Source organism: Carcharodon carcharias, chromosome 11 (assembly GCF_017639515.1).
Source record: "Carcharodon carcharias isolate sCarCar2 chromosome 11, sCarCar2.pri, whole genome shotgun sequence".
NCBI lineage: Eukaryota > Metazoa > Chordata > Chondrichthyes > Lamniformes > Lamnidae > Carcharodon > Carcharodon carcharias.
In genome coordinates this window covers 62,531,972-62,559,951 of record NC_054477.1, presented here as the reverse complement: position 1 = coordinate 62,559,951, position 27,980 = coordinate 62,531,972, and the positions used below count along the sequence as shown (strand labels likewise).

General features: G+C 40.0%; 1 protein-coding gene across 6 annotated transcripts in view; it reads right to left on the bottom strand.

Moving 5' to 3' along the window:
- Window positions 1–27,980, bottom strand: part of cwf19l2 (CWF19 like cell cycle control factor 2) — a 266,997-nt gene that overhangs the window by 206,420 nt on the left and 32,597 nt on the right. For all 6 annotated transcript variants that reach the window (XR_005944421.1, XM_041198939.1, XM_041198940.1 and 3 more), the window contains 3 exons: window positions 15,446–15,556; window positions 5,256–5,372; window positions 2,626–2,742 (listed from right to left, as the gene is read on the bottom strand). Coding sequence is in view for 5 of the 6 variants with exons in the window: in XM_041198939.1 (XP_041054873.1) it covers window positions 2,626–2,742; window positions 5,256–5,372; window positions 15,446–15,556 (345 nt within the window). In the remaining variant the exon portion in view is untranslated. The remainder of the gene's footprint in view (window positions 1–2,625; window positions 2,743–5,255; window positions 5,373–15,445; window positions 15,557–27,980) is intronic.

Genomic DNA, 27,980 nt, shown 5'->3' with positions numbered 1-27,980 from the left:
AGAATGCAGGCACACAAAGCCTTAGGTCACTCTAAAATTAAACTAGATCACAGGTTTCACCTTAACCCACAAATAGAAAAACATACATTAAACTTAAAGCTAAAACTTAAACTTAAAGCTATAGCTTATTCCTAACACTCACAAATACAACTTCCTTTAAACTCTCTCTATTTCCTAACATAGTGTACTCTAAACCATAGCAATGTGATGGAAGGTGTCATCGACAGTGCTATTAAGTGAAACTTATTCAGCAATAACCTGCTCACCAATGCTCATTTTTGATTCTGTCAGGAGCACTCAGCTCCTGACTTTATTACAGCCTATGTCCAAACATGGAAAAAAAGAGCTGAATTCAAGAAGTAAGGTAAGAGTCACTGCCCTTGACATCAAGGCAACAGTTTTGTTTTATTCATTCATGGGATGTGGACTTCACTGGCTGGGCCAACATTTATTGCCCATCCCTAGTTGCCCTTGAGAAGGTGGTGGTGAGCTGCCTTCTTGAATCGCTGCAGTCCATGTGGTGTAGGTACACCCACAGTGCAGTTAGGAAGTTGAAAGGGTGTGTCTATGTACAAGGTATACAAGGTGTCCTTGTCCATGAATCAAATATGTTAGAATGCAGGTAATGCCTAGGTCACTGCCCCGGGTGGCTCCTGCAGCGATGTCCTGGGGTTGAGATGATCGATCTCTAACATCTTCCCTTGTGCCAAGAAGACTCCAGCCAATGGAATTCATCTCCCTCAATTCCCAATGCCTTAAATTTACTAGGGCTCCTTGACATTAAACTCAGTTAAATACTGCCTTGATGTCAAGGGCAGTTACTCTCACTTTACCTCTGGAATTTAGTTTACCTGTCCAGGTTTGGACCAAGGTTGTAACAAGGTCCTGGTCCTGGTGGAACCCAAACTGAGCATCAGTGAGCAGGTCAATGTTGAGTAAGTTCCACTCTATAGCTCTGTCAATGACACCTTCCATCACTTTACTGATGATGACAGAAGGCCATTTTATGTGGACAGGATACGCATGGGCAATTTTCTAACTTATTGCACAGAATCCAGCGTTGCAGATATACCGAAGAAAATTGGCTCGAGACAGGGCTGGCTCTGGAGCAAACAGCTTCAGTAGTACAGCTGGGATGTGGTCAAGGGCCCGTAGCTTTTGCTGTATCCAGTGCACTCAGCCGTTTACTGATCAAACTGGCTGAAGGCTGGCTTCTGCAATGGTGGGGACCTAAGTAGGAAGCACTCGGCACTTCAAGCTGAAGACTGCCGTTTTACATGCTAGGTTCAGCCACCATTGACGATGCGGATGTTCATTCAGAGTCCTTTCTCACATTAGTTGTTTAATTTCCACCACCATTCATGACTGGGTGTAGCAGGGCATTGATCTGATCCACTGGTTATGGGATTGCTTAGTTTTGTCAAGAGCTTGCTGATTTCACTGCTTAACATACAAGTAATCCTGTGTTGCAGCTTTACCAGGTTGATCTCTCAGTTTAAGTAGGCCTGGTGCTGCTCCGGCAAGCTCTCCTGTACATCTCATTGAGCCAAGGTTTGTCTCCTGCCTTGATGCTAATAGTTGAGTGATTAAAATGCCAGGCTACACATTGTTGTGGAACACAATTCTGTTGCTAATGATAACCTTACAGATGTCCATCTGAGCTGCAATATCTGTTCTCAATCTATCCATTTAGCACACACACTGGTGAATATCCTCAATGAGAACAGGTCTTCATCTTCACAACAGTTTATGATCACCACTCTCACCAAAAATTTAGACAGGTGCATCTGCAACAGGTAGATTGGTGAGGATGAGGTCAAGTAGGTTTTTCCTTTGTGTTATTTCTCAACCTCAGTCTGGCATTATGTCCGTCGGGACTCAGCCAGCTCAGTCAATACTAGTGCTTCTGAACCACTCCTAGTGATGACATTGTGGTCTCCCACCCAGTGAACATTCTGTACCCTTGTTATCCTCAGAGATTCTTCCAAGTGTGTTCAACATTGAGGAACATTGATTTATCAGCTGAGAGAAGGTGGTAGGTGGTAATCAGCAGATTTCCTTCTAATTTAAGACCTGATATAGAGAATTCATGGAGAATCAATGTTGAAAAATCCTAAAGCCATTCCCTCCTGATTGTATCTGACTTTGCCACTACCTCTGGTGTGTTTATCTTGTCAGTGGTGCAGAACATATCCAAAGATGGTGATGAAGGAGTTTAGGATGTTAGCTGAAAGGTGTGATTCTGTGAGTATGACTACGTCGGGCTGTTGCTGACTAGTCTGTAAGGCAGCTCTCCCAATTTTAGCACAATTCCCAGATGCTAGCAAGGACAACTTTTCAGGGTCAGACTGGGATGAGGGTGTCTTCATCATATACAAATCCGAGTGGTGTGTCTGCTTTTATTCTTATGATAGTTTTTTTACAGTGGTTTTGATACAACTGAGTGGCTTTCTAGGCCATTTCAAAGGGCAGTTAAGAATCAACTAAATTGCTTTGGGTCTGAAGTCATATATAGGCCAGACCAGATAACAATGACATATTTCCTTCCCTAAAAGACATTAGATAGCTCTCATGGACTTGTTTCCATATTGCAATACGTTGGGGTCCTGAAAAGTTCTTTCATACCTTAACAGTGTCTGGTTTATTTGCAGAACATAATAGTTCTTCCTTGATTTTCCAGGACTTTTCACTGCTGCCAGGATCAGAGCCAGTAGGGGCTTCAATCCATTCCATCTCCGAATCCTTAATCATAAAAATAAATTAAAATACTCTCCATTAACTATGCCAAATGTGTTAAAAGTATCCAATTAATTTAATTTCAAGGACTTTCACAGCTAAAATTTGCAACTACTATATTGATTGCACATTTTTATTAACAACTTATATCACCTTTGTCAATTCAATGTTGCAAGAACATTTTACACTAAAACTAAGATGAAATATAAATTATTTCACACTCTGGTGCATTTAATTTCCCTCTGCAATCCTGATTATTCAATGTTGAATTTAAAATTCTTACCATATTTGTTTCTTACATTTCAAATCATACTGATTTAATTTTTCTTCTCTAAAGACACCACACGCCAATGACGTTTTCCTTAACTTAAATTCATAAACTCTAGAATTCACCAAAACCAAGTCAAGTTAATGACAAAATATTCAAGATCACTGTTGATTTTAAAACCTTCTAATTATCAGACGATTATTTTCAAACTACATTGTTTCATGGGTCAATATTGATAAAAGGCTTAAAATGTACATTTTAGTTTAGAATGGATGCATCAACAAGTACAATTATATTTTTAAAAGATTTGAAGCTTATGATACTAAGACAAGATAAGATAATGGTTCAAAAAGGTAAAGTAGTTGAAGCAGCAGGTAGCAAGTTAGTTCAAATGTAAACATTCACAACATTGACAGATGTTTATTCATTAAACAAATTTTGGATAGAAATATTGAATGCACATTAACATAGTTTATTTTAGGACAGGTTTGTATTACTGTTAATCCAGCATCAGTTATCTTTCTCTGTTATTGATAGAAATATTGCATGTCTAGGCTTTGTCACAAATTTATTAAATAAAATGCTATAGCTGATTTAATAAAATTGTAAACCCAATGAATCTCAGTTTGAGATTATAAATACCTTTAGATCTTTTAAAGCATTAGCTCTACTTGTCAAACAGTAAAAAAGTAAACTGAGGGCCCCAGACCAATAGCAGTGGACCTGACCATCCAACTGAATTTCATGCTGGTATGAGTTACTTATTGAGAATGTTTAGTTATCCAAGGTCACAGCAGATGCAATAGTCTATTTAACAATTAAACAATTTTACAGCAGAACTGACAAAGCAACCAATGCATACAAATTCCTTGAAGTCAATTAGTTTAGATGTGAGGATGGCCATTGATTTATTTATGTGTTTCAGTTTATAAATCATAAGTAACATTAAATTAATCCATCATAATGTGCTTCTAAAAATGTACAAGTATATTGTATATTGATGGTTAATGCAATATTTATGAACACTACAGACAAAGTTTACTTGGTGACATGCCATGTCATAAAACTTAGTCTTTCACAGTGCCTCTTAAAAAGAAATATTAAAATCCATCTGCGTTTTGACATTCACTCATCACTCCTGTGCTCACCAACTGACATTGGCCCCTGGTCTAGTAACATCTTGATTTTAAAATTCTCATCCTTGTGCATAAGTCCATTCATGGCTATGTCCTTTGCAACCTCTGTAACCTCTTATCGCTCAGCAACCCTTCAAGAGATCTGCATTTCTCCCATTCTGGCCTCTTGTGCATACCTCCCCTACTTCGGTTCACCATTGATGGCCATGCCTTCCAGCTGTCTTGGTCCTAAACTCAAGAATTTCCTAGCTAAATCACTTCACCACTCTCTTCTAAATTAAGATGCTCCTTAAAATCTACCTCTTTAACCAAGCTTCTGTTTACCTGTCCTGATATCTCCTTAAGTGGCTAGCTACCAAATTCTGTCTGAAAATACTCTTGTGAAGCACCTTGAGGCATCATACTATATCAAAGGTCCTAGAAACTCAAGTCGTCATTGTTTTCAGCAACAGTTTGAAGTTTGAATCAACAAATAGCAAAACGATTCTGAGCTTTATCTGTCAACTCACACCCTCCACTTTTACATCACTATCCCGAATGTGTCCATTTGTCAAGAACTGAGCGGTGGAGACTACTCTGAAAAACTATCCTTTCACCTATATTACTTGGGCTTGAATTTATCCAAGACTCATGGGATGTAAGTCGTCTGTCTCTGCTGATTGGAATCTCCATTTCTTGGAGATTTGCCAACAGCACAAAACAGTCCATAACTGAGCCAATGCCTTGGTATACTTTTTGGCAACCTCACTCAAACAGATTAGTGTCAGAGCTAGAAATGCCATACTGCTCCAGTAAGGGTCTTCTCTTGAAGCTTGGATAAAAACAAGTCATTGAGGCACAGTATTTCATAAACACCATCTAGCCTACCTATACATGCCTATCCAATGTCAGCATGGTTGAGGTTGGTGGATTCAAGGGGAATCCCATCCTCTTCATTTCTCGCTCTGAAGCTGTCTATATTGCCAATCGTGGAAAGTTTGTAACAAGAAAATAAGTGTCACAATTACAGTTTTAAAATAAATGCATTTTGTATTCTTTTCCATTGAAAGCAGACCATTACAACATGAAAATTTGCTGTAAGATGTTTTGTTTTCCTTTCTTAAGCCTATACATACAGAAGAACTTTCACTGAATTCATCAGTTTTTTCCTTTAGTTTCTTCTTTTTCTTCTTTTCCTTTTTGCCTTTCTTTGATTTTTTCTCCTTTTTCTTCTTGCATTTACCAGAATGTTCCTGTAAGAAGGCACATTACAGCTGTTTAAAAACCTCTAACTTCTGTATTTTAGCCATCAAAGATACTTCTAAACAAATCAAAACGATTATATCTTTCACCCAGCTTGTACACAATCCACTGCAGTGTCAGCATCAGGATCTTACAGGTTTCTATCATACACAAATGTGAACAAAAACCAATTTATGTGAACATTAACAGCAGAATATATACGTTTGATCCGCTGTAATTCCTAACATGTGAAAACACCTATGCCATGGCAGTATTTACCAATAATTTTCTGTTTGTTTATTTCATTGCTATTTATGAAATATTGGTAACAAAGAATGTTGCTATTTTGTTCACATACACTCAAGCATTATTCATTGTGAAGCAATTTTGTGACATTCTGAAATTATAAGGAGCTATATAAATTCACTTTATTTATCATTCTTCTATTGACTTCCCCAATAGCTCAGTGCGAAAACATCTCAATATATGTGTCATTCTGGCCTCAGTGGTAGCTCTCTTACCTCTAAGGGTTATGGGTTCAAATCTTTCTCTAGCAACTTAAGTACATAATGTAGACTGACACTTAAATGAAGCACTGCTAAAACGCTGCACTGTTGGAGATGCCATCTTTTAGATGCGATATTAATCTGGGACACTGATGGGTGCAAGAGATCACATGGCACTACTCGATGACAATTGAGGAGTTTGCTAAGTGGCCTTATCAACAATTATAAAGAAAAAAATTGGAGAGAGACAGGAAAAGACTAGACAAATGGGACTAACTGGATAACTCTTTCAAAGAGCCAGCACAGGCATGATAGATTGAATAGTCTCCTTCCGTGCTGCAAGATTCTTCAATTTTATTTTGTCATTTTGAGCTTGATGTAAGCTGAGTAAAGATACAATCATTTTTTAAATTTTAAGTTCATAATTCAGAACTGGACTAACAATATGACTGATCACTAGGAATAGTTTTGACAATTAATGTCTCTAAAGTACCAGTGCTGTGGCACTTTCAATTATTTAAAGGCAACTATTCAGTTACTGAATAAAATCAATTTCTAATGATATTGATTTATATATTCAAATTCAAGCTAATTCTTCTGGTATAATGAAAATTTTATTCAGCTTCTTAAATGCGTACTTTAGTTTCTAATTCACATAAGTCTAACAGACTAATAACCTATTTGCATTTACAACAATACTTAACTGGCAACAAATAGGTTTTAATCTCACCTGCATAACAAACGCCTACTTGAAATCACAATGAAAACATTTCTAACTACTTGAATTTACATAGCACCTTTAACATAGTAAAAGATTCCAAGTTGCTTAACAGGACCATTATCAAGGAAAACTTGACACTGAGCCAAATAAGAAAGAAAATGGGACAGAACTGGAGCATAGAGATCTCAGACAGTTGCAGGACCGGAGAAAGTTACAGAGATAGGGAGGGACATGGAGGGAATTTGAAAACAAGGATAAGAATCAAGAAAATCAAGGTGTTGCCAGATCAGAAGCAACTGTAGGTCAGTAAGCAAAGGGGTGACGGATGAACAGGGCTTGGTACATGGATGGTAGAGTTTTGGATGATCTCAGAGGGCGGGTTGTGGGTAGACGGCCAAGAATGTATTGGAATAGTCAAGTCAAGAGGTGACAAAGGCATGGGCAAGGGTTTCAGCAACAGGTGAGCTGAGGCAGGGCAGAGTTGGACAATGTTAAGGAGGTTGAAATAAGTGCTCTTTAATGATTGTGTGGATATATGCTAGGAAGCATATCTTAGTGTCAAGTGTGACAGCAAGGTTGAGAACTGTCTAGTTCAATGTCAGACAGTTGCCAGGGAGAGTAATGGAGTAATTAAGCCACTACTGGGCAGCTTCAAAGATATAATAATGATAAAAGCAAAAAACTGCGGATGCTGGAAATCCGAAACAAAAACAAAAATACCTGGAAAAACTCAGCAGGTCTGACAGCATCTGCGGAGAGGAATACAGTTAACGTTTCAAGTCTGTATGACTCTTCACCATAATAATGATGTTTGTTTTAGCACTGTGTCTGATATTTTGTGCATTTTGTCACAAAATCAGAATCAGAAAATGTTCACAACACCAGAGGTCATTCGACCCATCATGTCTGATCCGCATTCTGTGAGAGCAACTCAACTAGTTTCATTGCCTTTACCAACTAGTCTTGAAAATTTTCTCTCTTCAGATAATTATAGAATTGAAAAGCATGATTGAATCTGCCTCCAACAGACTCTCAGGCAATGGGTTCCAGATCCTAAACACTCTGCATTAAAAAAATCCTCATGTCGCCTCAGGTTATTTTGGCAATCAATTTAAATCATTGCCCTCTGGTTCTCAACATTTCTCCCAATAGGAACAGTTTCTCCCTATCTACACTGTTGAGATCCCTCATGATTTTGAACACCCATTAAATCTCCTCACAGTCTTCTCTTCTCTAATGAAAACAGCCCCAACTTCTCCAATCCATCCTTGTATCTGAAGTCCCTCATCCCCGGAACAGTTCCCCTATATCTTTCCTACACCCCTGCCAATGCCTTCACATCCTTCCTAAGTGCAATGCCCAGAACTGAACACAAAGCTCCAGTTGAGGTCAAACCAGTATTTTATAAGGTTCACCATAACTTCCTTGTTTTTGTACTCTATGTCTTTATTTAAAAAGCCCAGGATCCTGGATGCTTTATTAACCAATTCCTCAAGCTCCCTTGCCACCTTCAAATGATTTGTACATATCTAGCCCCAGGACCCTCTGCTCTTGCACCCCCTTTAGAATTGTACCCTTTAGTTTTTATTGCCCCTACTTGTTCTTTGAACCAAAATATATCACTTCACACTTCTCTATACTAAATTTCATCTGCCATGTGTCTGCCCATTCCATCAACCTGTCTGCATCCTCTTGAAGTCTATCATTATCCTCCCCAAAGTAAATAATGCTTCCAAGCTTTGTGTCATCTGCAAATTTTGAAACTGTGCTCTGCACACCAAAATCTAGGTCATTAATACAATCAGTATTAATAGATCAAGAAAAGCAGTGGTCTTAATTCCAACCCTTGGGGAACCCCCAATATATGCCGTCCTCCTCTCCAAAAAAAATATTCACCATTACTCTTTGTTTCCGGTCACTCAGCCAACTTTGTATCAATGCAGTCACTGTCCTGCTAGTCCATGGACTTTAACTTTGTTGGCAAGCCTACAATGTGGCACAAGATTCAACACCTTCTGGAAGCATGTACACCATATCAATCACATTACCCTCATCAAAGCTCTCTAACCTCATCAAAAAGCTAAATCAGACCAGTTAAACATGATTTGCCCTCAACAAATCCATGCTGGCTTTCCTTAATCAATCCAAATTTGTCCAAGCGACTGCAAATTTTGTTCTGGATTTATAATTTCTAAATGCTTTCTCACCACCAAGGTTCAACTGACTGGACTGTAAACAGGGGAAGGTGGCAAAATGGTAATGTCACTAGACTAGTAAGCCAGAGGCCCAGGCTAATGCTCCGGGGGACATGGGTTCAAATCCACCACAGCAGCAATTACTAAATCTGGAATTAAAAAAGCTAGCCCCAGTAATGGTGACCATGGGTCTGGAGTCACAGAACAGGGAAGGATGGCAGATTTCCTTCCCTAAAGGACATTGGTGAACCAGATGGAATTTTACAACAATCGATGATAGTTGTCAAGGTCCCCATTACTGACTGAGTTTCAAATTCCCTCCAAAGGTTGCTTCGACTTAGATTGCTTCAACTACTGCTCACCTTGCAGGGTTTCAATCCTGTCTCCTGGATTCCTGAGGCTATACTCCAGCACCAACTGACAGGCACAACTTCAGCTGTTCAGCCATGCTGTGCAGAACACCACTGCTCCAAAGGAAGCAGCACAGGGTCATCAACTTTTCACTACTTTTTCCGCTCTCCAGTGCTTCTCCCGAGCCCTCATTAAATTGAGCATTCAGCCATAGCACTTTTGCTGCCTGGAGCTTCTTTCTTTGCTCCTCTCCCCAGTGGTTCCTACCAGTAGTTCCTCCAGGTGCTCCTTCCCCGGTTCTCTCTCTCTCCCTCTCTCTGGGGCCGTGCCCTGTGCCCTCTCCCTGGGTTCTCTATTTGGGCTCCCTCTTTGGGACTTCTCCTTGTCCTCTATCCCGGGACTCCTCTGGTATGGCACACTCCTGGATCCTGTGATCAGGTTTTGGCACCATTTCTTCCCACACAGGTGCACTGGGCACTTGCCCCTGCCCAAAGAACTCTAAAACGCTGGACTGTGCATGGGCTGCCAATCCCGATCTGCACATATGCAAAAGCTCCCAGGGCATACAGAGACTTGTGATTGCCAGTCTCCGCTCAGGAATCAGGTAAGTCAGGATTTCTTTACAAGTTGAATAACAACACAGTGTGTGCTGGCTCACTGAATACCTTCTGTGACCAGTGAGAACAGCATGAAATCTTCTGTTTAATACCCTATCATTTGATTCGATCTTTTCATTTTAGCTTTTATTTCATTTGTTTAAAATCAGTTTGCGTGCCCTCCCTTTCTGTGGGCATTTAATCTTGGCTCCTTTAAAAGGGAGGCACTTGAATAATCCTGGTCAGGCTTTATTTCAATCCCATGGTCTACTAAAATTGGAGTCAGATATAGGCTCGACATGGACACTGGGAATCAATTTAAAGATAATATAATACCTGAAGGAAGTTATCCAAGCTGCATACATCCAACTTAAAATTTTATTGGCCACAAGAAAAAAAGTCATGTATCTTATGTATTGCAAACCACTTTGCTTTTTAAAATAATACAAATTCCTTATACCAATCTTCTATAATCTCACTACTCATTTCCAATTATTCAGAAGGTATTTGATTATATAACTGTAATTAGTAAAGTTGCTTTCTCCTTTATGAAAAAAATGTAAGTTAGTCTCCAACTGATGTATTTATGCTCATACATTTGAACATAGGTGTGAAGACATTGTCATAATGTTTATCTGAAATTAAAGACTGAGAAATTCCCTTGCTACTTAAGACTTTCTTCATTTTAATTACTTGCAATTAAAATTTCATCTGATCTTTACTTCATTTCATGGCAACATCGATAATGTCAATGGGAATTCTTGGGAAAATCTACTGGGAAATGTAGAAGCATATCTTTCATTAATATTTACAACAAGCAAAATGAAATTTTAATTGCAAATAATTAAAATGAAGAAAGCCTCAAGTGGCAGGGGAATTTCTCTTTAATTTCATATTAACATTATGACAATGTCCTCACACCTGTACCCAAATGAATATAAACACATTAATTGAAAACTAACTTATTTTTTAATGACTAAATTTAGAACACCTTGATGAGCATTCTGCACAAACAGAGCTTGAAGAAATCTTTGAAATTAGTATTACAAAGACTGATCCACAGGTCAAGAAATCAATGAGAACTATCAATCTCCTTAATAAATTAAAACTAAGCAGGCTTCATAAGTACATACAAATATGAATGAACAGTTGTTAATTCATAATCTCTATTGATTTTTCAATTAATTAGAACACTGAACCATACAGACTAGGAAGGGCCAAAATCCAAACTCCACTCTCTGCTTAGTTGCTAGTTTCAACACTCTTTTGCTAAGGAGGAACAAAACAAAAGCATTTGGTTCAGCTGCAATATCTCACATGGTGTTACAATTTGCTGAAATTTATTGTTGGGGAACCAAGGTAGCTAGTGCCATGGAACCATACTCCAGCATAAGGCTGTGTCTTTAGGAGAGTAAATAGAATTGGGCAGTGACAAAAGTCTGCTTATTGCTTACAGAACCTTTAAATTTGTGACATTGAACAACATTTAAGAGGGAGAGTTTCTTATTTCTGTTTCATGTTACTCATAAAACTTTTTTATATAAGTTATGAACGCTTTGCTGGAATTCTATACCTTGCTATTGAAAAAAAAAATGCTTATACAGATAGATGCGTAAGAGAGATAGTGTGCATTTGCATTTTTTGAATAAAGCATTCAAGGGGGGGGTGAAAACTGATGCCTTTCTAGCAGCTACCAAGCCACATGATTATATTATTAATAAAATTGATACTATGAAGGGGTTTCATTGTTAAAAGGTGAAGTTCAAAGAGGCTGGTGAGACAGTGAGAATTTGAATTCAATCAGCAGTGGTAGGTATAACTTCGGAAGTTTTTGGGTGTGCAGAGCAGAGGCAATGTGAGATCAAAAGACAGCTGTAAGCCTCCAACAGGCTCCACAGGATCCAAAGTGCAAAGAACCTCATTTTGAATTTGTACGGTGAAAATTTGTAAGGTGTTTGGTTAAGTCTATGGGTTGCTGTTGCCTTAATGGAGATTAGTTTGGGAATTTGTTAAAAGTTATGATAGTAGTAATTTGAAGCCATGTGTATATATTTTAATGTGTAAATTAATAAAATGTTTCAATTAGTTTAATGTAAAGCCTCGAGAACTGATGGTCTGATTCCTGAATTTAGAGTTGCATCTCAAACATAACACATAAAATTATAGGTTATGACAGTTGTTTAAAGTTTCCCTCTGGGGATTTTTAAATAACTCCATCAACTGCATCAGTCATAATATATATCCACACATTTCTGGTTTCAACCTTTAAAATCTTCTCTGCACACTCTCCAGGGCCTTAATATCCTTTTTATAATATGGTGACCAGAACTGTATGCAGTACTTAAGGTTCAATACAGGTTATGGAATGGAGTCATACAGTCATTACAACAAAGAAGGACATTTAGCCTATCAAGACCATGCCAGCTCTCCAGAGAGCAATTCAGTTAGTCCCATTTCCAACTCTACCACAGTAGCTTTGCAAATTTATTTCCCTCAAGATTTCTTTTGAAATCATTGATCGCCTCCGCTTCCACCATCCTTGTAGGCAGCAAATTCCAGGTCATCCCCATGCGCTACGTAAAAAAAAGTTCTTCCTCACCCCCCACCATCACCACCACCACCACCCCCGGGTGGTTGGGGGGATTCCCCTTTGGACGTTCCCAGCTAAGGTTTGCATGGGAAATTGCCTGGAAGTGCAAACTTTACCTGGGCAATTGCCCTGCACCAGGAACCATCCGAAAATGCAATTTAGATTCCAAACTTTGGATGGTTCTGACTGGATTACACCAATAGTTACCCAGAAAAATTAAAGCCACTTTTAACTTCTGGGTAACTATTGTACAGGCCCAAACCAACTTCCCCACAGGACTCCCCTCACAACCCTGACTCTTCAGGGGACTCCCCGCACCCCTCAGTAACACTTCTCCCGCCCACATGGGATTCCCCCAGTGCTTCCACTCTCGCCACAGTGCCTCTTCCCCCCCCACCCCCACACTGCTGCTATTGCTTCCAGGCCTTGCCTCCTGCCCTTGTTCCTCAGCCTTGCCAACAGCCCTGCCCCCATTCATGCCTTAGGCCTGTTCTTCTTCTGGCTACTCGCTCCACTGTGGTCTATACTTTTTTTATTCGCTCATGCGATGTGGGCATCGCTGGCTAGGTCAACATTTATTGCCCGTCCCTAACTGCCCTGGTTTAAGAGTCAACCACACTGCTTTGGGTCCAAAGTCACATGCAGGCCAGGCCAAGTAAGGATAGCAGATTTCCTTCTCGAAAGAACATTAATGAACCAGTTGGGTTTTTATGACAATCAGCAATGGTTTCATGGTCATCATCAGAAGTTTAACTCCAGATTTTTAGTGAATTCAAATCTCACTATCTGCCATGGTGGGATTCGAATCCGGATCCCCAGAGCATTAACCTGGGTATCTGGAATACCCTTCCAGTGCTGAACTCCCATTGAAGTGCTCTCCTGCATCTAGTGGCAGACACTGGTCAGTGCAAGTAGTTCTGGTATTTCAGCTGATAACTGCACTGACCAACTTCTGTCACTGGATTGATCCTGGTCAATATAAAAGTACTGGTACCTGTATGATGAGTGTATTTTTTTTTACTGGATACTGTATTGTATATCTTTTATATTCATTGATGTATTTTATTTTGCAAGGAATGCACAGTGCTGTACATGAATGGTACAGTGTTTCAACTTTTATATCAATTTTTCCAGGGGAGAAATGTCCATAGAAACCTAACTCTGGTCTTAATATTGATTCCTATGAGAATTATGATCCACAAAGTCATTTCACTTAAAGTCATGATTTTCAGGAACATAACCACAACTTTAAGTGAGGACTTACTGTATCGTAATTCCGGGAGGGAGGGAATGCCTTGAACCAAAGGGATGAGACTTTTGGACGAACTGGTTTACAGAGAGTGGCGATCAGGAGGTCAACCAGGAAATATTGGAGTAACCATCTGGAGCTGACATAGACATGAATGAAGGTGTTAGTGGCAAATGCAATAAATTAAGGATGGAAGCAGGTTACATTACAGAGGTGGAAGCAGGGAGGTCTTTGTGATGGAGGATAGAGTGTAGTAGCTCAGGTCAAGGTTGAATATGATGCTGGAAAGGTGCAAACGAATTGATTCAGCATAAGACAGTCACCTGGCAGACTCCGCAGCATCTACTCATGCAAACACGGGAGATGATCACATGCGTGCAGTTGGGGTTTGGGACAAGAATATGGCTACTTGTAGCAGGGGCTACTTGTAGCAGGAGTAAAGACCATGATTTCAGTCTTCCCAATATTTAGCTAGAGGAAATAATAGTGCATCCAAGGCTGGATGCAGGAAAAACAGGCTGATGCCACAGATACAGCAGAGAGATCCAGAGCTGTCATTCTTAAAATTTAATATACTGAATTCACTGTTCACAATACGGTCTCCTCTATACTGGGGAAACCAAACACAGGTTGGCTGATCACTTCGCTGAACACCTCTATTTAGTCTGCTCAAGTGTGATCCTGAGCTATCAGTTGCTTGGCATCTCAATTATCCGTTCCACTCAGACCTCTCTGTCCTTGGCCTCCCACATGGCTCTAGTGAAGCTCAAAAGAAGCTCAAAGAACAATATCTTACCTTCCGATTAAACACTTTATAGCCTTCTGAATTCAACACTGAGTTCAACAATTTTAGATCATAACCACTTTTCCCACTTTTGCAAACAGCTAATAATGATACTGCTGTTGCCAATTACAGCTCATCTAGACCCCATCTGTTATTTCTTGTCCCATTACAATCCCCTTTAAGCTTGCACGATCTTCCCTTTGCAGTTAGTAGGTGTATTACTTTTCCATCACCCTAGGTATTATTCCTTTCAACAGGTCTTGCCTTCCAGGGTGATCATCACATACTTCCATTTATGTATCAATTCAAGCATATTCAACTTTACAGACACCTAACCAGATATCTCTATTTCTGTGAGGTTAATGGTATTCCTTGCCACCTTCAACTTGCATCTACAAACTTGCAGGGTCCTGTTATAACCAAAAGCAAAATACTGCAGATGCTGGAAACCTAAAATAAAAACAGAAAATTATGGAAATACTCAGCAAGCCTAACAGCGTCTGTGAAGAAAGAAACAGGGTTAGCTTTTCAGATTGGGACCTTTCATCAGAACTTGTTACAGTATTTGTACATATCAAAGAGACAACCAAACTGCCTTCTAATTGAAAGATTACTGGGCAAAGTTTCAGTATTATAAAGAGAAATCAGAAATAGTTGTATTTAATTAACCCTTCACAATCACTTAAGCGCTTCCAAATCTGACCTCCTGTGCATTTCCCCATCTAAGTGACAGAGCCTACAGCTATGCTGAGCTCTCTTCCTAAGTCTTTGCTATTTATCTTCCCAACTTAAAAATGCTCTTAAAGTCTCCATCTGTCTTTGCTCATTATTAATCTTCATAGTCTATTTTCTCCTTTATGAAATGCCTTGAGATATTTACCTTTTGATAAATGCAATAAAAATGCAAATTATTGTTGCTCATGCAAAAACGTCAATGCCAATATCATCCATGCCGCATTTTTAAGAAGACATTTAGTTTAACAACTCAGACCATTTCCAGTTCTTTCCTCATTGTAGTAAATCAATATCACCTCAGGAGGAATTAATTCAAGCAGTTACCTATTTAAGATACAATAAAAATACTTTTATTACCTCTGAAAATTCCTCTAGTCGCTCATTCACTTCTGGTAACATCCACGTGTCCTCGCCGCGTAAGTGTCTAAGTTGCTTCTGTTGCTCTTCTTTTTGATACTTAGCTTGAGCCTATAATGGAAGGAAAAAAGGTTCAATTAAGATGCTAATGCTGAAGATTCTCTACTGATATAAATTTAAATCTTTTTACTTGGCTTTTTCCAAGTGAGAACGAACAATAAAAAGGTATTGGAATCATTATTAGAACAATAAGCATTAGAATTGACATTAGAACAATAGAAAAGCAATAGAAATAAAAGAATAGAAACGTAGCATATTATTTAAATGGAGAGAGATTACAGGACTCTGGGGTACAAAGGAATCTGAGTGTCCTGATAGATGAATCACAAAAAGTTAGTGTGCAGGTACTTTTATTGCAAGGGGAATGGAATAGGAGCATGGAATATAAAAGTAGGGATGTTTTGATACAGTTGGCAGGATCACTTCTAGAGTATTGTGTATAGTGTTGGTCTCCTTACTTAAGGAAGGATATAAATGTGTTAGAAGCAGTTCAAAAAAGGTTCACTAGACTGATACCTGGAATGGGCTATTACCTTTCAAGGAAAGGTTGGACAGGCTGGGCCTGTATCCACTGGAGCTTAGAAGAATGAGAGGTGATTTAATTAAAACATTTACGCTCCTAACGGGACTTGACAAGGTGGATGCTGAAAGGATGTTTCCCCTTGTGGGAGGGACTAGAACTAGGAACACAGTTTAAAAATAAATGAGACACCCCTTAACACAGAGATGAGAAGAATTTTTTCTCTCAGAGGGTCGTGAGTCTTTAGAACTCTCTTCCCCTGGGACAAGGTCATTAAGTATTTTTTAAGGCAGAGGTAGATAAATTGACTAACAAGGGAATCAAAGGTTAACAGGAGTCGGTGGAACGTGGAGTTGAGGTTACAATCAGATCAGCTATGATCTTATTCAATGGTGGAGCAGGCTTGAGGGGCCGATTGGCCTATTCCTGTTCCTAATTTATATCGAAAGAAAAATTCTAAGGAGGAACATTAGCAGCAGGGATAGGCCATTTGGCCCTTTGAGCCTGTCCTGCCACTCGATAAGATCATGGTTGATCTGGCTGTGGTCTCAACTCTACCTTCCTGCCACCCCCCATAACCCTCAAGTACCCAATATTTTTCCAATGATCCCACGCAAACACATGCTGATCAAAGGACAAAGCCTAATCCAATCAAAACACATTGTAAGCCTTTCAGTACAGAAATCTATTGTTCCGAAACACCAGTTATCAGGAAATTATTTGAGCCAAACCAAGCAATTCACGGACTCACGACTTGACTTTTGGGCATTGCAAAAAATAGAGAAGGCATGGGCTCAGTAAAAATCACTGGAATTTGGATAAGTGAAACAATTCCTATTAATTATTTATAATGTCTCATCATTGGTTTATGTTTCAGGTAAATATTTATATCTACGATGATCCCTGGCTCACAAACTTGTGCTTAGGCTAATTTAATTCTCTAATCCAGAAAATTTCAAAATTCAGAAACGACTTGGTCCCAAGCATTCCAGACTGACGAGGTAACAGTGTGTCTGTTATTGCATAGCCCCAGTTTTATATTTTAGAGGTCTACTTTTACTTATTCTTAATATTCCATCTTTAAGGCCAAGCCTAATATATGTGATAATATCCATTCTCCTTCATATCCCAGATTGAATAACCACAGTATTGCAGAATTCATATCACTACTGCTTCAAATATAATATTCAATTTTTGAATATGTTCATTGCAGACACTCCTAAAAAAAATGGGCTAAAACTAAAATTGAGACAGATAAAAATAGAATCAAGAGGAGACCATTTAGTTTGTTGTGCCAACACCAGATCATTCCCAGGTATGCTTATGGCACACTCTTCTACACTCTACACTGGACCAAGGTTCATCACCTGGCTTGATGGGAAGGGCGAATGAGGGATATGGAGTGTTATGAGGTACAGGTTGTGACAGTTATACCACTTAACTGCAGCTAATGGCCCATGGCGCCACATGGATTATCACTTTCGAACTGTTAGATTGTATCTTAATCCATTCCATTCAGCGCAGTGGTGATGTCACAAAACAAAATTAAGGGTGTTCTCAGCATAAAAACAGCACTTCATCTCCATGAGGTTGTGCGGTGGTCACTCCTACCAATAATGTCACTGCAAAACGCAGCTAGCTTTTTGAGGGCGAGGTCAATTAGGCCATTGACTTGTGTTGGTTCTCGCATCACCAGCCACAATCCCAGTCTGGCAGCTATTCCTTGACGACACATCCAGCTTGGTGAGAGACACTTAAATTTCCCAGCCAGAATAGAATCTATGCCTTTGATACCTCAGTGCTTTCTCCAACATGGAGGAGTGCTGATTCATCGGCTAAGGAAAGGTGGTAGGTGATAACCAGCAGGTTTCCTTGCCTATCTCTGGCCTAAAGTCTTGAGATTTCATGGGATTCAGAGCCAATATTGAGGACTCTAAGACCCACTTCCCCTGACTGTATGGAATGGCGATGGAGTTGTCTGGAACTTTAATTGCTCTACTCTATCAGGACCACAGTTATCACAACTGCAAAGTCAGGTAAAGTTAGGATGCCCCTACAACTGAACAGCCTGCCAACACACTTTCAAGACTCACAAACGGGGCAGAATTTTATGGTGCCATTTTGGAAGGGACGGGGCCATAAAACGTGGTGAGCCATTATAAATCCCATTGACTTCAGCGGGAATGTAAAATCCCACTGCCCATGAAGAGCGGTTATTTGGGTGAGGAATGACATTTTCAGGAAAGGAGGGTAGAAGCTAGGAATTAAGTAACTATTAAAATAAACTACGATCACTTTGTCATAATAATGAAACCAAACGTTTAACAAATGGATAGTGCTCATATACTTACTAAACCTATATCAGTTAAATTTCTGTTGTATATGTAAAAGCCTGTGAAACATAAAATTCCCATATTCTAATCAATCAAATAAAAGCAACATCTTTTAACACTCAATTACATTTTCCTGGAGATATTTTCTGCGTAGGTTTAGATAACAACTGTAGTGATCAACAGAAAACCTGTAAGTGGTACTTAGATTAAGACAATAAAAGATCAACAGCTGGCCCAGCTTCTTCTGTGACATGGTTTACTGGTATCATCAATTTACTGGTCTTAGTCAAGGCATAAGATAGAGGAATATCAGGAAGTAGCAAAACGAAAGAGCAATTGCAGTCATCTCAGAATGCAAGGAGTGATTTATGTTGGCCAATAATAAATTCTTACTTTAAGTCCTATGCCCCTGTTTTGAATCATGGTGTATCCTTTGTTTTTGGTCATAGTCATAGAGGTCTACAGCACAGAAAAAGGCCCTTCAGCCCATCGAGTCTGTGCCAGTCAAACAAATAATCCCATTTTCTAGCACTAGGCCCACAGCCTTGTATGCCACAGCATCGCAAACGCACACCCAAATACTTCTTAAGTGTTATGAGGGATTCTGCCTCTACCACCTTTTCAGGCAGTGAGTTCCAGAGTCCCAGAATCTTCTGGGTGAAAGGATTCTTCCTCACATCCCCTCTAAACCTCCTGCCTCTTACCTTAAATCTATGCCCCCTGGTTATTGATCCCTCCACCAAAGGGAAAAGTTCCTTCCTGTCTACCCTATCTATGCCCCTCATGTTATTATACATCTCAATCATGTCCCCCCCCTCAATTTCCTCTGCTCCAGGGAAAATAACCCCAGTCTATTCAATCTCTCCTCATAAATAAAACTCTCCAGCCCAGGCAACATCCTGGTAAATCTCCTCTGCACTGTCTCTAGTGCAATCACATCCTTCCTATAATGCAGATTCCAGAACTGCACACAATACTCTAGCTGTGGCCTAACCAGCGTTTTATATAGTACCAGCATAACCTCCCTGTTCTTATATTCTATGTCTCGGCCAATAAAGGCAAGTATCCCATATGCCTTCTTAACAACCTCATCTACCTGTCCCGCTACCTTAAGGGGCTGGTGGACATGAACACCAATGTCCCTCTGATCCTCGGAACTTCCCAGGATCCTACCTTTCATCGTGTATTCCCGTGCCTTGTTTGTCCTACCCAAGTGCATCACCCTACACTTATCCGGATTACATTTCATTTGCCACTGATCAGCCCATGTGACCAGCCCGTCTATGCCCTCCTGTAATCTAAGGCTATCTTCCTCACTATTTACCACCCCTCCAATTTTCATGTCATCCCGAACTTACTGATCAACCCTCCTACATTCAAGTCCAAATCATTTATATATACCACAAACAGCAAGGGACCCAACACCAATCCCCGTGGAACCCCACTGGACACAGGCATCCAGTCACAAAAACACCCCTCGACCATCACCCTCCACTTCCTGCCTCTCAGCCAATTCTGGATCCAATTTGCCAAATTGCCTTGGATCTCATGGGTTCTGATCTTCGTTATCAATCTCCCATGCGGGACCTTATCAAAAGCCTTGCTGAAGTCCAAGTAGACTACATAAAATGCATTGCCCTCATCTGCACACCTGGTCAACTCTTCGAAAAATTCAATCAAACTGGTCAGGTATGACCTCCCCTTAACAAAACCATGCTAGCTGTCCTTGATTAATCCCTGCCTCTCCAAGTGGCAATTAATTCTGTCCTGCAGAATTGCTTCCAATAGTTTCCCCACCACTGAGGTTAGGCTGACTGGCCTGTATTTCCCTGGTTTATCCCTTCCTCCCTTCTTGAATAACAGTAACACATTGGCTGTCCTCCAGTCCTCTGGCACCTCTCCTGTGGCCAGAGAGATATTGAAAATTATTGCCAGCGCCCCTGCCATCTCCTCCCTTCCATCACCCAAAAGCCTGGGATACATTTCATCTGGGCCTGGAGATTTATCTACTTTTAAGCCTGCCAGACCACTTAGAACCTCCTCCCTTTCTATGTTAATTTCTTTAATCATATCACAATACTTCTGCCTGATTTCGATACCCATGTCATCCCTCTCACTTGTGAACACCAACAAAAAAAGTGTTCATTTAGAACCCTACCTACGTCTTCCAGCTCCACACACAAATTACTACTATGGTCCTTAATGGGCCCTACTCTTTCCCTAGTTATCCTCTTACACTTAATGTGCTTGTAAAATAACTTTGGATTTTCTTGTATTTTACCTGCCAATGTTTCTTCATGCCCCTTTTTGCTCTCCTAATTTCCATTTTAAGGTCCCCCCTACACATTCTATACTCCTGTACGGCTTCCACCGTTTTGAGCCCTCGGTATCTGCCATAAGCCTCCCTTTTTCTCTTTATCCAATACAGTTTATCCCTCGACATCCAGGGTTCCCTGGATTTGTTGGTCCCACCCTTTATCTTTACTGAAATATGTTGGCCCTGTACTCTCCCTATTTCCTTTTTGAATGAGCCCCACTGCTCTGACGCAGATTTACCTAAAAGTAGCTGCTCCCAGTCCACTCTGGCCAAATCATATCTGATCTTATTAAAATTGGCCTTCCCCCAATTTAGAACTCTGATTTCTGGCCCATCCTTGTCCTTTTCCATAACAACGTTGAATGTCACAGAATTATGATCATTATCTGCAAAATGCTCCCCCACTGATATCTCTACCACTTGCCCGCTTCATTCCATAAAATTAATTCCAGGGCTGCCCACTGTCTTGTTGGACCCTCTACGTACTGGCTTAAAAAGATCTCCTGGATGCATTTTAAGAATTCCGCTCCCTCACACTATGACTAACCCAGTTAACGTTGGGTAAGTTGAAATCCCACACTATTACTACCATATTATTATTACACTCATGAAATTTGCCTACATACCTGCTCTTCTATTTCTCTCTGAATGTTTGGGGGCCTATAGTATGCTCCCAGCAATGTGATTGCTCCTTTTTGTTTTCACTTCCACACATATGGCTTCATTTGAGGGGCCTTCTAAGATGTCATCCCTCCTTACTGCTGTAATGGATTCTTTGATCAATACTACGATACCCCCTTCTCTTTTATCACCTTCCCTGCCTCACCTGAAGACCCTATATCCTTGAATATGAGCTACCAATCCTGCCCCTCTCTCAACCATGTCTCTGTGACAGCAATGACATCATACTTCCATGTGTTAATTTGTGCCTTCAACTCATCTGCCTTATTCATCAGATTCCTTGCATTAATATCATCCAACCTTGCCAAACTCCCTTGTGCCTTAACTGGGCTATAATTTATATGCCATCCAGACTCACTTGCTCCCTCTTCTAATTTTGGCTGTGCATCTGCCCCTGCTGAACCTCCTCTTAGGATTCCATCCCCCTGCCAAGTTAGTTTAAACCCTCCCCAACAGCACTAGCAAACCTCCCTACAAGGGTGTTGGGCCCATTCCGGTTCAGGTGCAACCCGTCCGCCTTGTCCAAGTCCCACTGCCCCCCAGAAACGGTCCCAATGTCCCAGAAACCTAAAGCCCTCCCTCCTGCATTCTCTCTTCAGCCACGCATTCATCTGGACTAACCTCCTATTTCTATACTCACTAGCATGTGGCACCAGGAAGTAATCTACAGATTACTACCTTTGAGGTCCTGTTTTTTAATCTGCTTCCTAGCTCCCTAAATTCTGCTTGCAGGACCTCATCCCTCGTTCTACCTATGACATTGGTACCAATATGTACCATGATCTCTCTCTGTTTGCCCTCCCCATTTAGCCGTTCAATGACATCCTTGACCCTGGCACCAGGAAGGCAACATACCATCCTGGAGTCATGTCTACGGCCACAGAAATGCCTGTCTGCTCCCCTAACTATCAAGTCTCTTACCACTATTGCTCTTCCCCTTTTTTCCTCCCCCCGTGTAGCTGAGCCACTCACAGTGCCACGAGCGTGGCTGTACTTCCCAGAGGAACCGTCACTCTCACCACTTTCCAACACAGCAAAACGGTTCTCAAGCAAGATGCACCCTGAGGATTTCCTGATTACCTGCCTGACACCTTCCTTCTAACTGATGGTCACCCATTCCCTTGCTGTCTGCACTTCCGTAAGCTGTGGGGTGACCACATCTAAAAACATGCTATCTACGAAACTCTCAGCCTCGCGGATGCACCTCAGTGCCTCCAGCTGCCACTCAAGCTCCAAAACCCGGAGCTCAAGTAGCTGCAGCTGGTGGCACTTCCTGCACACGTGGTTGGCCAGAGCACAAGGAGTGTCTAGGACTTCCCACATGTTGCAGGCAGTACATAACACAGGATTGAACTGCCCTGTCATGCCTCAAGTTGAAAAAAAACCCTTACTTTAAGTTAAATACAGTAAATAAAGATACATTATTGATGTACTTTAAATAAAATCTAGCACTCTTACCTTTCTTTAGCTTAATTTATTTTCAACTGGAGAAAAACTGGAAAAAAAACTGGAGAAAAACACTTACCCACTATTCACCAATCAGCTTTCACCTTTGTGCTGACATCACTTTTTGAAGCTTCCCTGCATTCGTGCTGGTTCTGATCTCTCTGCCACTTTCTCGTGCTGTCTTGTTATTTTCAACAAGAACAGACTGCAAGATACTCTTCCCAGACTGCTTCACCGCGATGCTGACTGCAGGGCACTCTTCCCAGACCATTCACTTAGTTTTCTCAATTTAAAAAACATCTCAACTGAGGGTCTCAGTTATGAAACCCCAGCCTACCAGCTTTCACAAGGACAGCATGGAGGCAGAAAGAAGCCAGAAGGGCAAACAGAATGCTGAAAGGAATATAAATCCTAGTTTTCAGCTGAGTACCTTAACAGTCCCTTAATACCATGAACCTCAAGACAGAAAGTCAGTATAATCTACTCCTGATAATTCATAACAGTCTTTTGCACTAAAAATACATTATCCAATAGTTTTAATTAATTAATGCAAAAAACAAAGTGGGAAATTGGTGTTTCAAAAAGTTGATCAGATTAATATAAATTAAGTGACTTTGAATTAAGGGTCCACTATATTATACTTTTACAATACCAAGGTAGCCTTGTAAGCATCTGACTACCAATGTACCAAAATATTTTTCACCTCCACACAGAAATCTTTCAAAAATATTTCCTTTAAAACAAAAATCCACCTCAGAAAAGTCTGCATTGTGACTCATCGGTGTAGAATGCTAAAGATTTCAGCAGTCAGTTTCAAACTCTTGTACAAATTTGGTACTGGAAACTCTGGAATGATTAAATAGTTAATTTATTCAGGCAGTGTATGGTCTTTGACTATGTTACAAACTGAGAATGAGAAACATTCATTTTATGAATAAATATCCCATTCTAAAATATTCAGAATTATGCTTGTGTTCATTAGGGTTTTACTGAATTCACCAAGGCATTTTTCTTTCTAAACTCTCAGAAACTAGGAACAGGAGTAGGCCATTCGGCCCTTCGAGCCTGCTCTGCCATTCAATATGATCATGGCTGATCCTCTATCTCAACGCCATATTCCCGCTTTCTCTCCATGCCCCTTGATGCCCCTAATATTCAAAAACTTATCAATTTCTTTCTTGAATATACTCAGTGACCCAGCCTCTACAGCCCTCTGTGGTAGAGAATTCCACAGGTTGACCACCCTCTGAGTGAAGAAATCTTTCCTCATCTCAGCCCTAAGTGGCCGGCCTTGTATCCTGAGACTGTGTCCCCTAGTTTTAGACTCCCAACCAGGGGAAACATCCTCCCTGCATCTAGTCTGCCTGGCCCTGTTAAAATTTTATACGTTTCAATCAAATCCCCTCTCATTCTTCTAAACTCTAGTGAATACAGGCCCAGTTGAACCAATCTCTACTCATACGACAGTCCTGCCATCCTAGTATCAGCCTAGTGAACCTTCACTGCACTCCCTCTATGGCAACTATATCCTTTCTTAGGTATGGAGACCAAAACTGCATGCAATACTCCAGGTGTGGTCTCACCAAGACCTTGCATAACTGCAGTAAGACATCCCTGCTTCTGAACTCAAATCCTCTTGCAATGAAGGCCAACATACCATTTGCCTTTCTAATTGCTTGCTGCACCTGCCTGTTTACTTTCACTGACTGGTGTACAAGGACACCCAGATCCCTTTGCACATCCACATTTCCCGAAATATTACCATTTAAATAATACTCTGCCTTTCTGTTTTTCACACCAAAGCGTATAACTTCACATTTATCCACGTTATACTGCATCTACCATGTATTTGCCCACACACACAACTTGTCTAAATCACCCTGAAGCCTCCTTGCATCCTCCTCAACACTCATAACACCACGCAGTTGTGTCTCGTCAGCAAACTTGGAAATATTGCATTTGGTTTTCTCATCCAAGTCATTTATGTGTATCGTGAATAGATGGGGCCCAAGCACTGATCCCTGTGGTACACCACTAGTCAATGCCTGCCATCCGGAAAAAGGCCCATTTATTCCCATTCTCTGTTTCCAGTCTGTCAACCAATTCTCAATCCATACCCCCGATCCCATGTGCTTTAATTTTTCCCACTAGCTTCTTATGTAGGACCTTATCAAAAGCCTTGAAATCCAAATACACCACATCCACTGGTTCTCCCATCTATATTCTACTAGTTACATCTTCAAAACTCCAGTAGATTAGTTAAACATGATTTCCCTTTCATAAACCCATGCTGACTTTGTCTAATTCCATTAATGCTTTCCAAGTATTCTGTTATCACGTCTTTTATAATAGATGCTAGCATTTTCCCCACTACTGATGTTAGGCTAAATGGCCTGTAATTCTCTGTTTTTTCTCTTTCTCCTTTTTTAAAAAGTGGGATTACATTTGCCACCCTCCAATCAGTAGGAACTGCTCCAGAGTCCACAGAATTTTGAAAGATGACCATCAATGCATCCAATATTTCAAGGGCCACTTCCTTTAGTACTCCAGGATGTAGATTATCAGGCCCTGGGGATTTTTCAGCCTTTAACCCTATTAATTTCTCTAGCACTATTTTTTTTACTAATACTTATTTTCTTCAATTCCTCCCTCTCATTTGACCCTTGTTTCCCTAATATTTCTGGGAAATTATTTCTGCTCTTTTGTGAAGACAGAACCAAAACATGTTCAATTCTTCTGCCATTTCTTTGTTCCCCATTATAATTTCCCCCCTTTTCCAACTGTGAGGGACCTACATTTGTCTGCGCTAATCTTTTTCTCTTCACGTTTATAGAAGCTTTTACAGTCAGTTTTTATGTTCCCTGCAAGTTTACTCTCGCAATCCATTTTCCCCTTGATCAATCTTTTTGTCCAGTAATGATTTTACTATGGTTAAAGTTTACTAAAAGAAAGAACAAAATGAGCACATGGTCTTTTACTTTTCTGATGGAATTTAATGCAACAGAAAACTATAATCCAATATTTTATAAAATTAAAATGAATAAATATACATCTCGTAATTGCATGACAAATGATGCAGGGTGTTGCTGTGTAATCATGGAGAGCAGCCTCGTAATGGATCAATAATTTCCATTCCCCCAATGGAATCATTTAATGTTGCAACATAGTCCATCAAGATTACCACCATATGGATCATACTGACACAAATCATTCATGTCAGCATTTTCTGCACTCTCAAATTAAACCTAGCAAAATTAATACATTAATTAGAAAATCACAAGACACTTAGTAACTTAAGTTTGAAGAAGTAGAGGGCCGTAATTAAATAAAAATAGGCATATTGTTATGACCAGGGCAGGAGGATTTTCACTAGCCCAACTACTCCACAGGTTGCACCATAACTGTAAATGTTTAATTCATCACCAAAATGGCCAATTATTTACTGTTGCTGTTGTTAGGCCCAGAACAGAAGGCTTCTTTCAATAAACTCAGGCTGATTGATTTATTATGAAACCAAACTTCATTTTAAAAAATAAATTGCAGAAACTGGTTAACATATAATTTGTAATCTGGAAGTGCAACCAAATACCCCTTTAAATCCTGCACGCACACAAGCAGGACAAAACATATAGGGCCACTGCAGAGGTTGGTGCTGAAGCGAAAAATACACCTTTTGACAATGGGAAAACTTAATGAAAAAAGATAAAGTTCAAAGGATTTTGACACTATTGATCTAGTGTTCCAGCATGCGAAAACAGATTACTGGTCACAGTGGTTGTCTGGAAGTACTTTCCAAAGGAGCTTCAGTGTGGAGGAGAACTGAGCAGAATTGATGTCCTTGGGATCTCTCTCATCTCAGCTTCTCAGGTTTCCAAATGCCAGTAGGTTAAACTGAGATGAGGTTCTCTAACTGACAACTACACTGAATTTCAGTCAAGGCAGGGAGAGCGCGAGTTGGGCAACCTTCTTTTTGGTTTATTTCCAAAACTGCATCCAAAAGACAAGCTCAAAACAGAAAACTCATCTCAGTCAGATGGCTTCCAGGAATCACCGGGGCCTCGCAGCCTGAAAACAGTAGGTTTTGCCTCTCCAGCAATTAAAGTTCAAGTAAACAAATTGTTCTCATCTCCTCAAATGCCTTGCTGGTCATTTAGCTGAAGTCATGTGACTTCTTGAAAAAGGCAGCTTGCTCACAGTCCAATGTGAATTTATAACTTTTAAAAAAAACAGGTCAGTTCCCAAGAAAGTGTCCAAATAACTCAAAGTCCTTCCAATTTCTTTAAAAAAACATACAGCTCTTTGACATATGTATTTGTAACAATATGGTTTAGATCTGCATCAACATCTCTCACCTCATTAAATGTTGTACTTATAACTTAGCTGTTCTGGATAACTTTCATAAATGTAAATGGATTGTTAGACTTTCATTACAGAACTATAAAATACAAATTTAAAACTAATAATTTTTAAGAATATAGAGATACCTTGGACAGTGGGTGTTGATAATTATTCTGCTGTAGGCATTTACAGCCCCTCTACAGCCACCTTCTGTTTCTTTATGTGATGCATTACAATCCCCTATTGTCTTACACAATCATACCTCTTGTCAGTTAATCATCTCTGCCCTCCACCATATCAGACCTTCCCTTTTGTTCTTTCCATCTTTTCAACCCCCCTGCACTTTTTGTCTGATCTTGTACTTGCTTATAAACTGTTGAATCTCTAACTTCTGCCAGTTCTGATGATAGGTTGAAAGGTTAAAACAGTTTCTCTGTCCACAGATGCTGCCTGGCCTGCCAGGTTTTTTTCATGATTTTCAGATCAAAATACTAGATAACACATGTGCAGCTATACACAATGAACTGCAACTAAAGTCAGGTATTTTACGTTTTAAAATTTGCCTACAAAAGCATATTTTTAAATAATAGAGCAACCAGCATCACACTATGTGGAATATAAATTTCAGTGATGACAGAGGACTATAGCAATTGTAGTTACAATTATTATAAAATGCACTGGTTACCAGGATATGTGTTTTCTGTGAATAAAGTCTAAAGTATGTATTTTTCCTTCCAATTTTCTCCTTATTTCACCTGAAAGTGCTAACTCTTGCTGCTGGTACGGTTACATAAAGTATCCCAAATGCTGCGCTAGGAATTGAACCTGAGGCCAACTAGT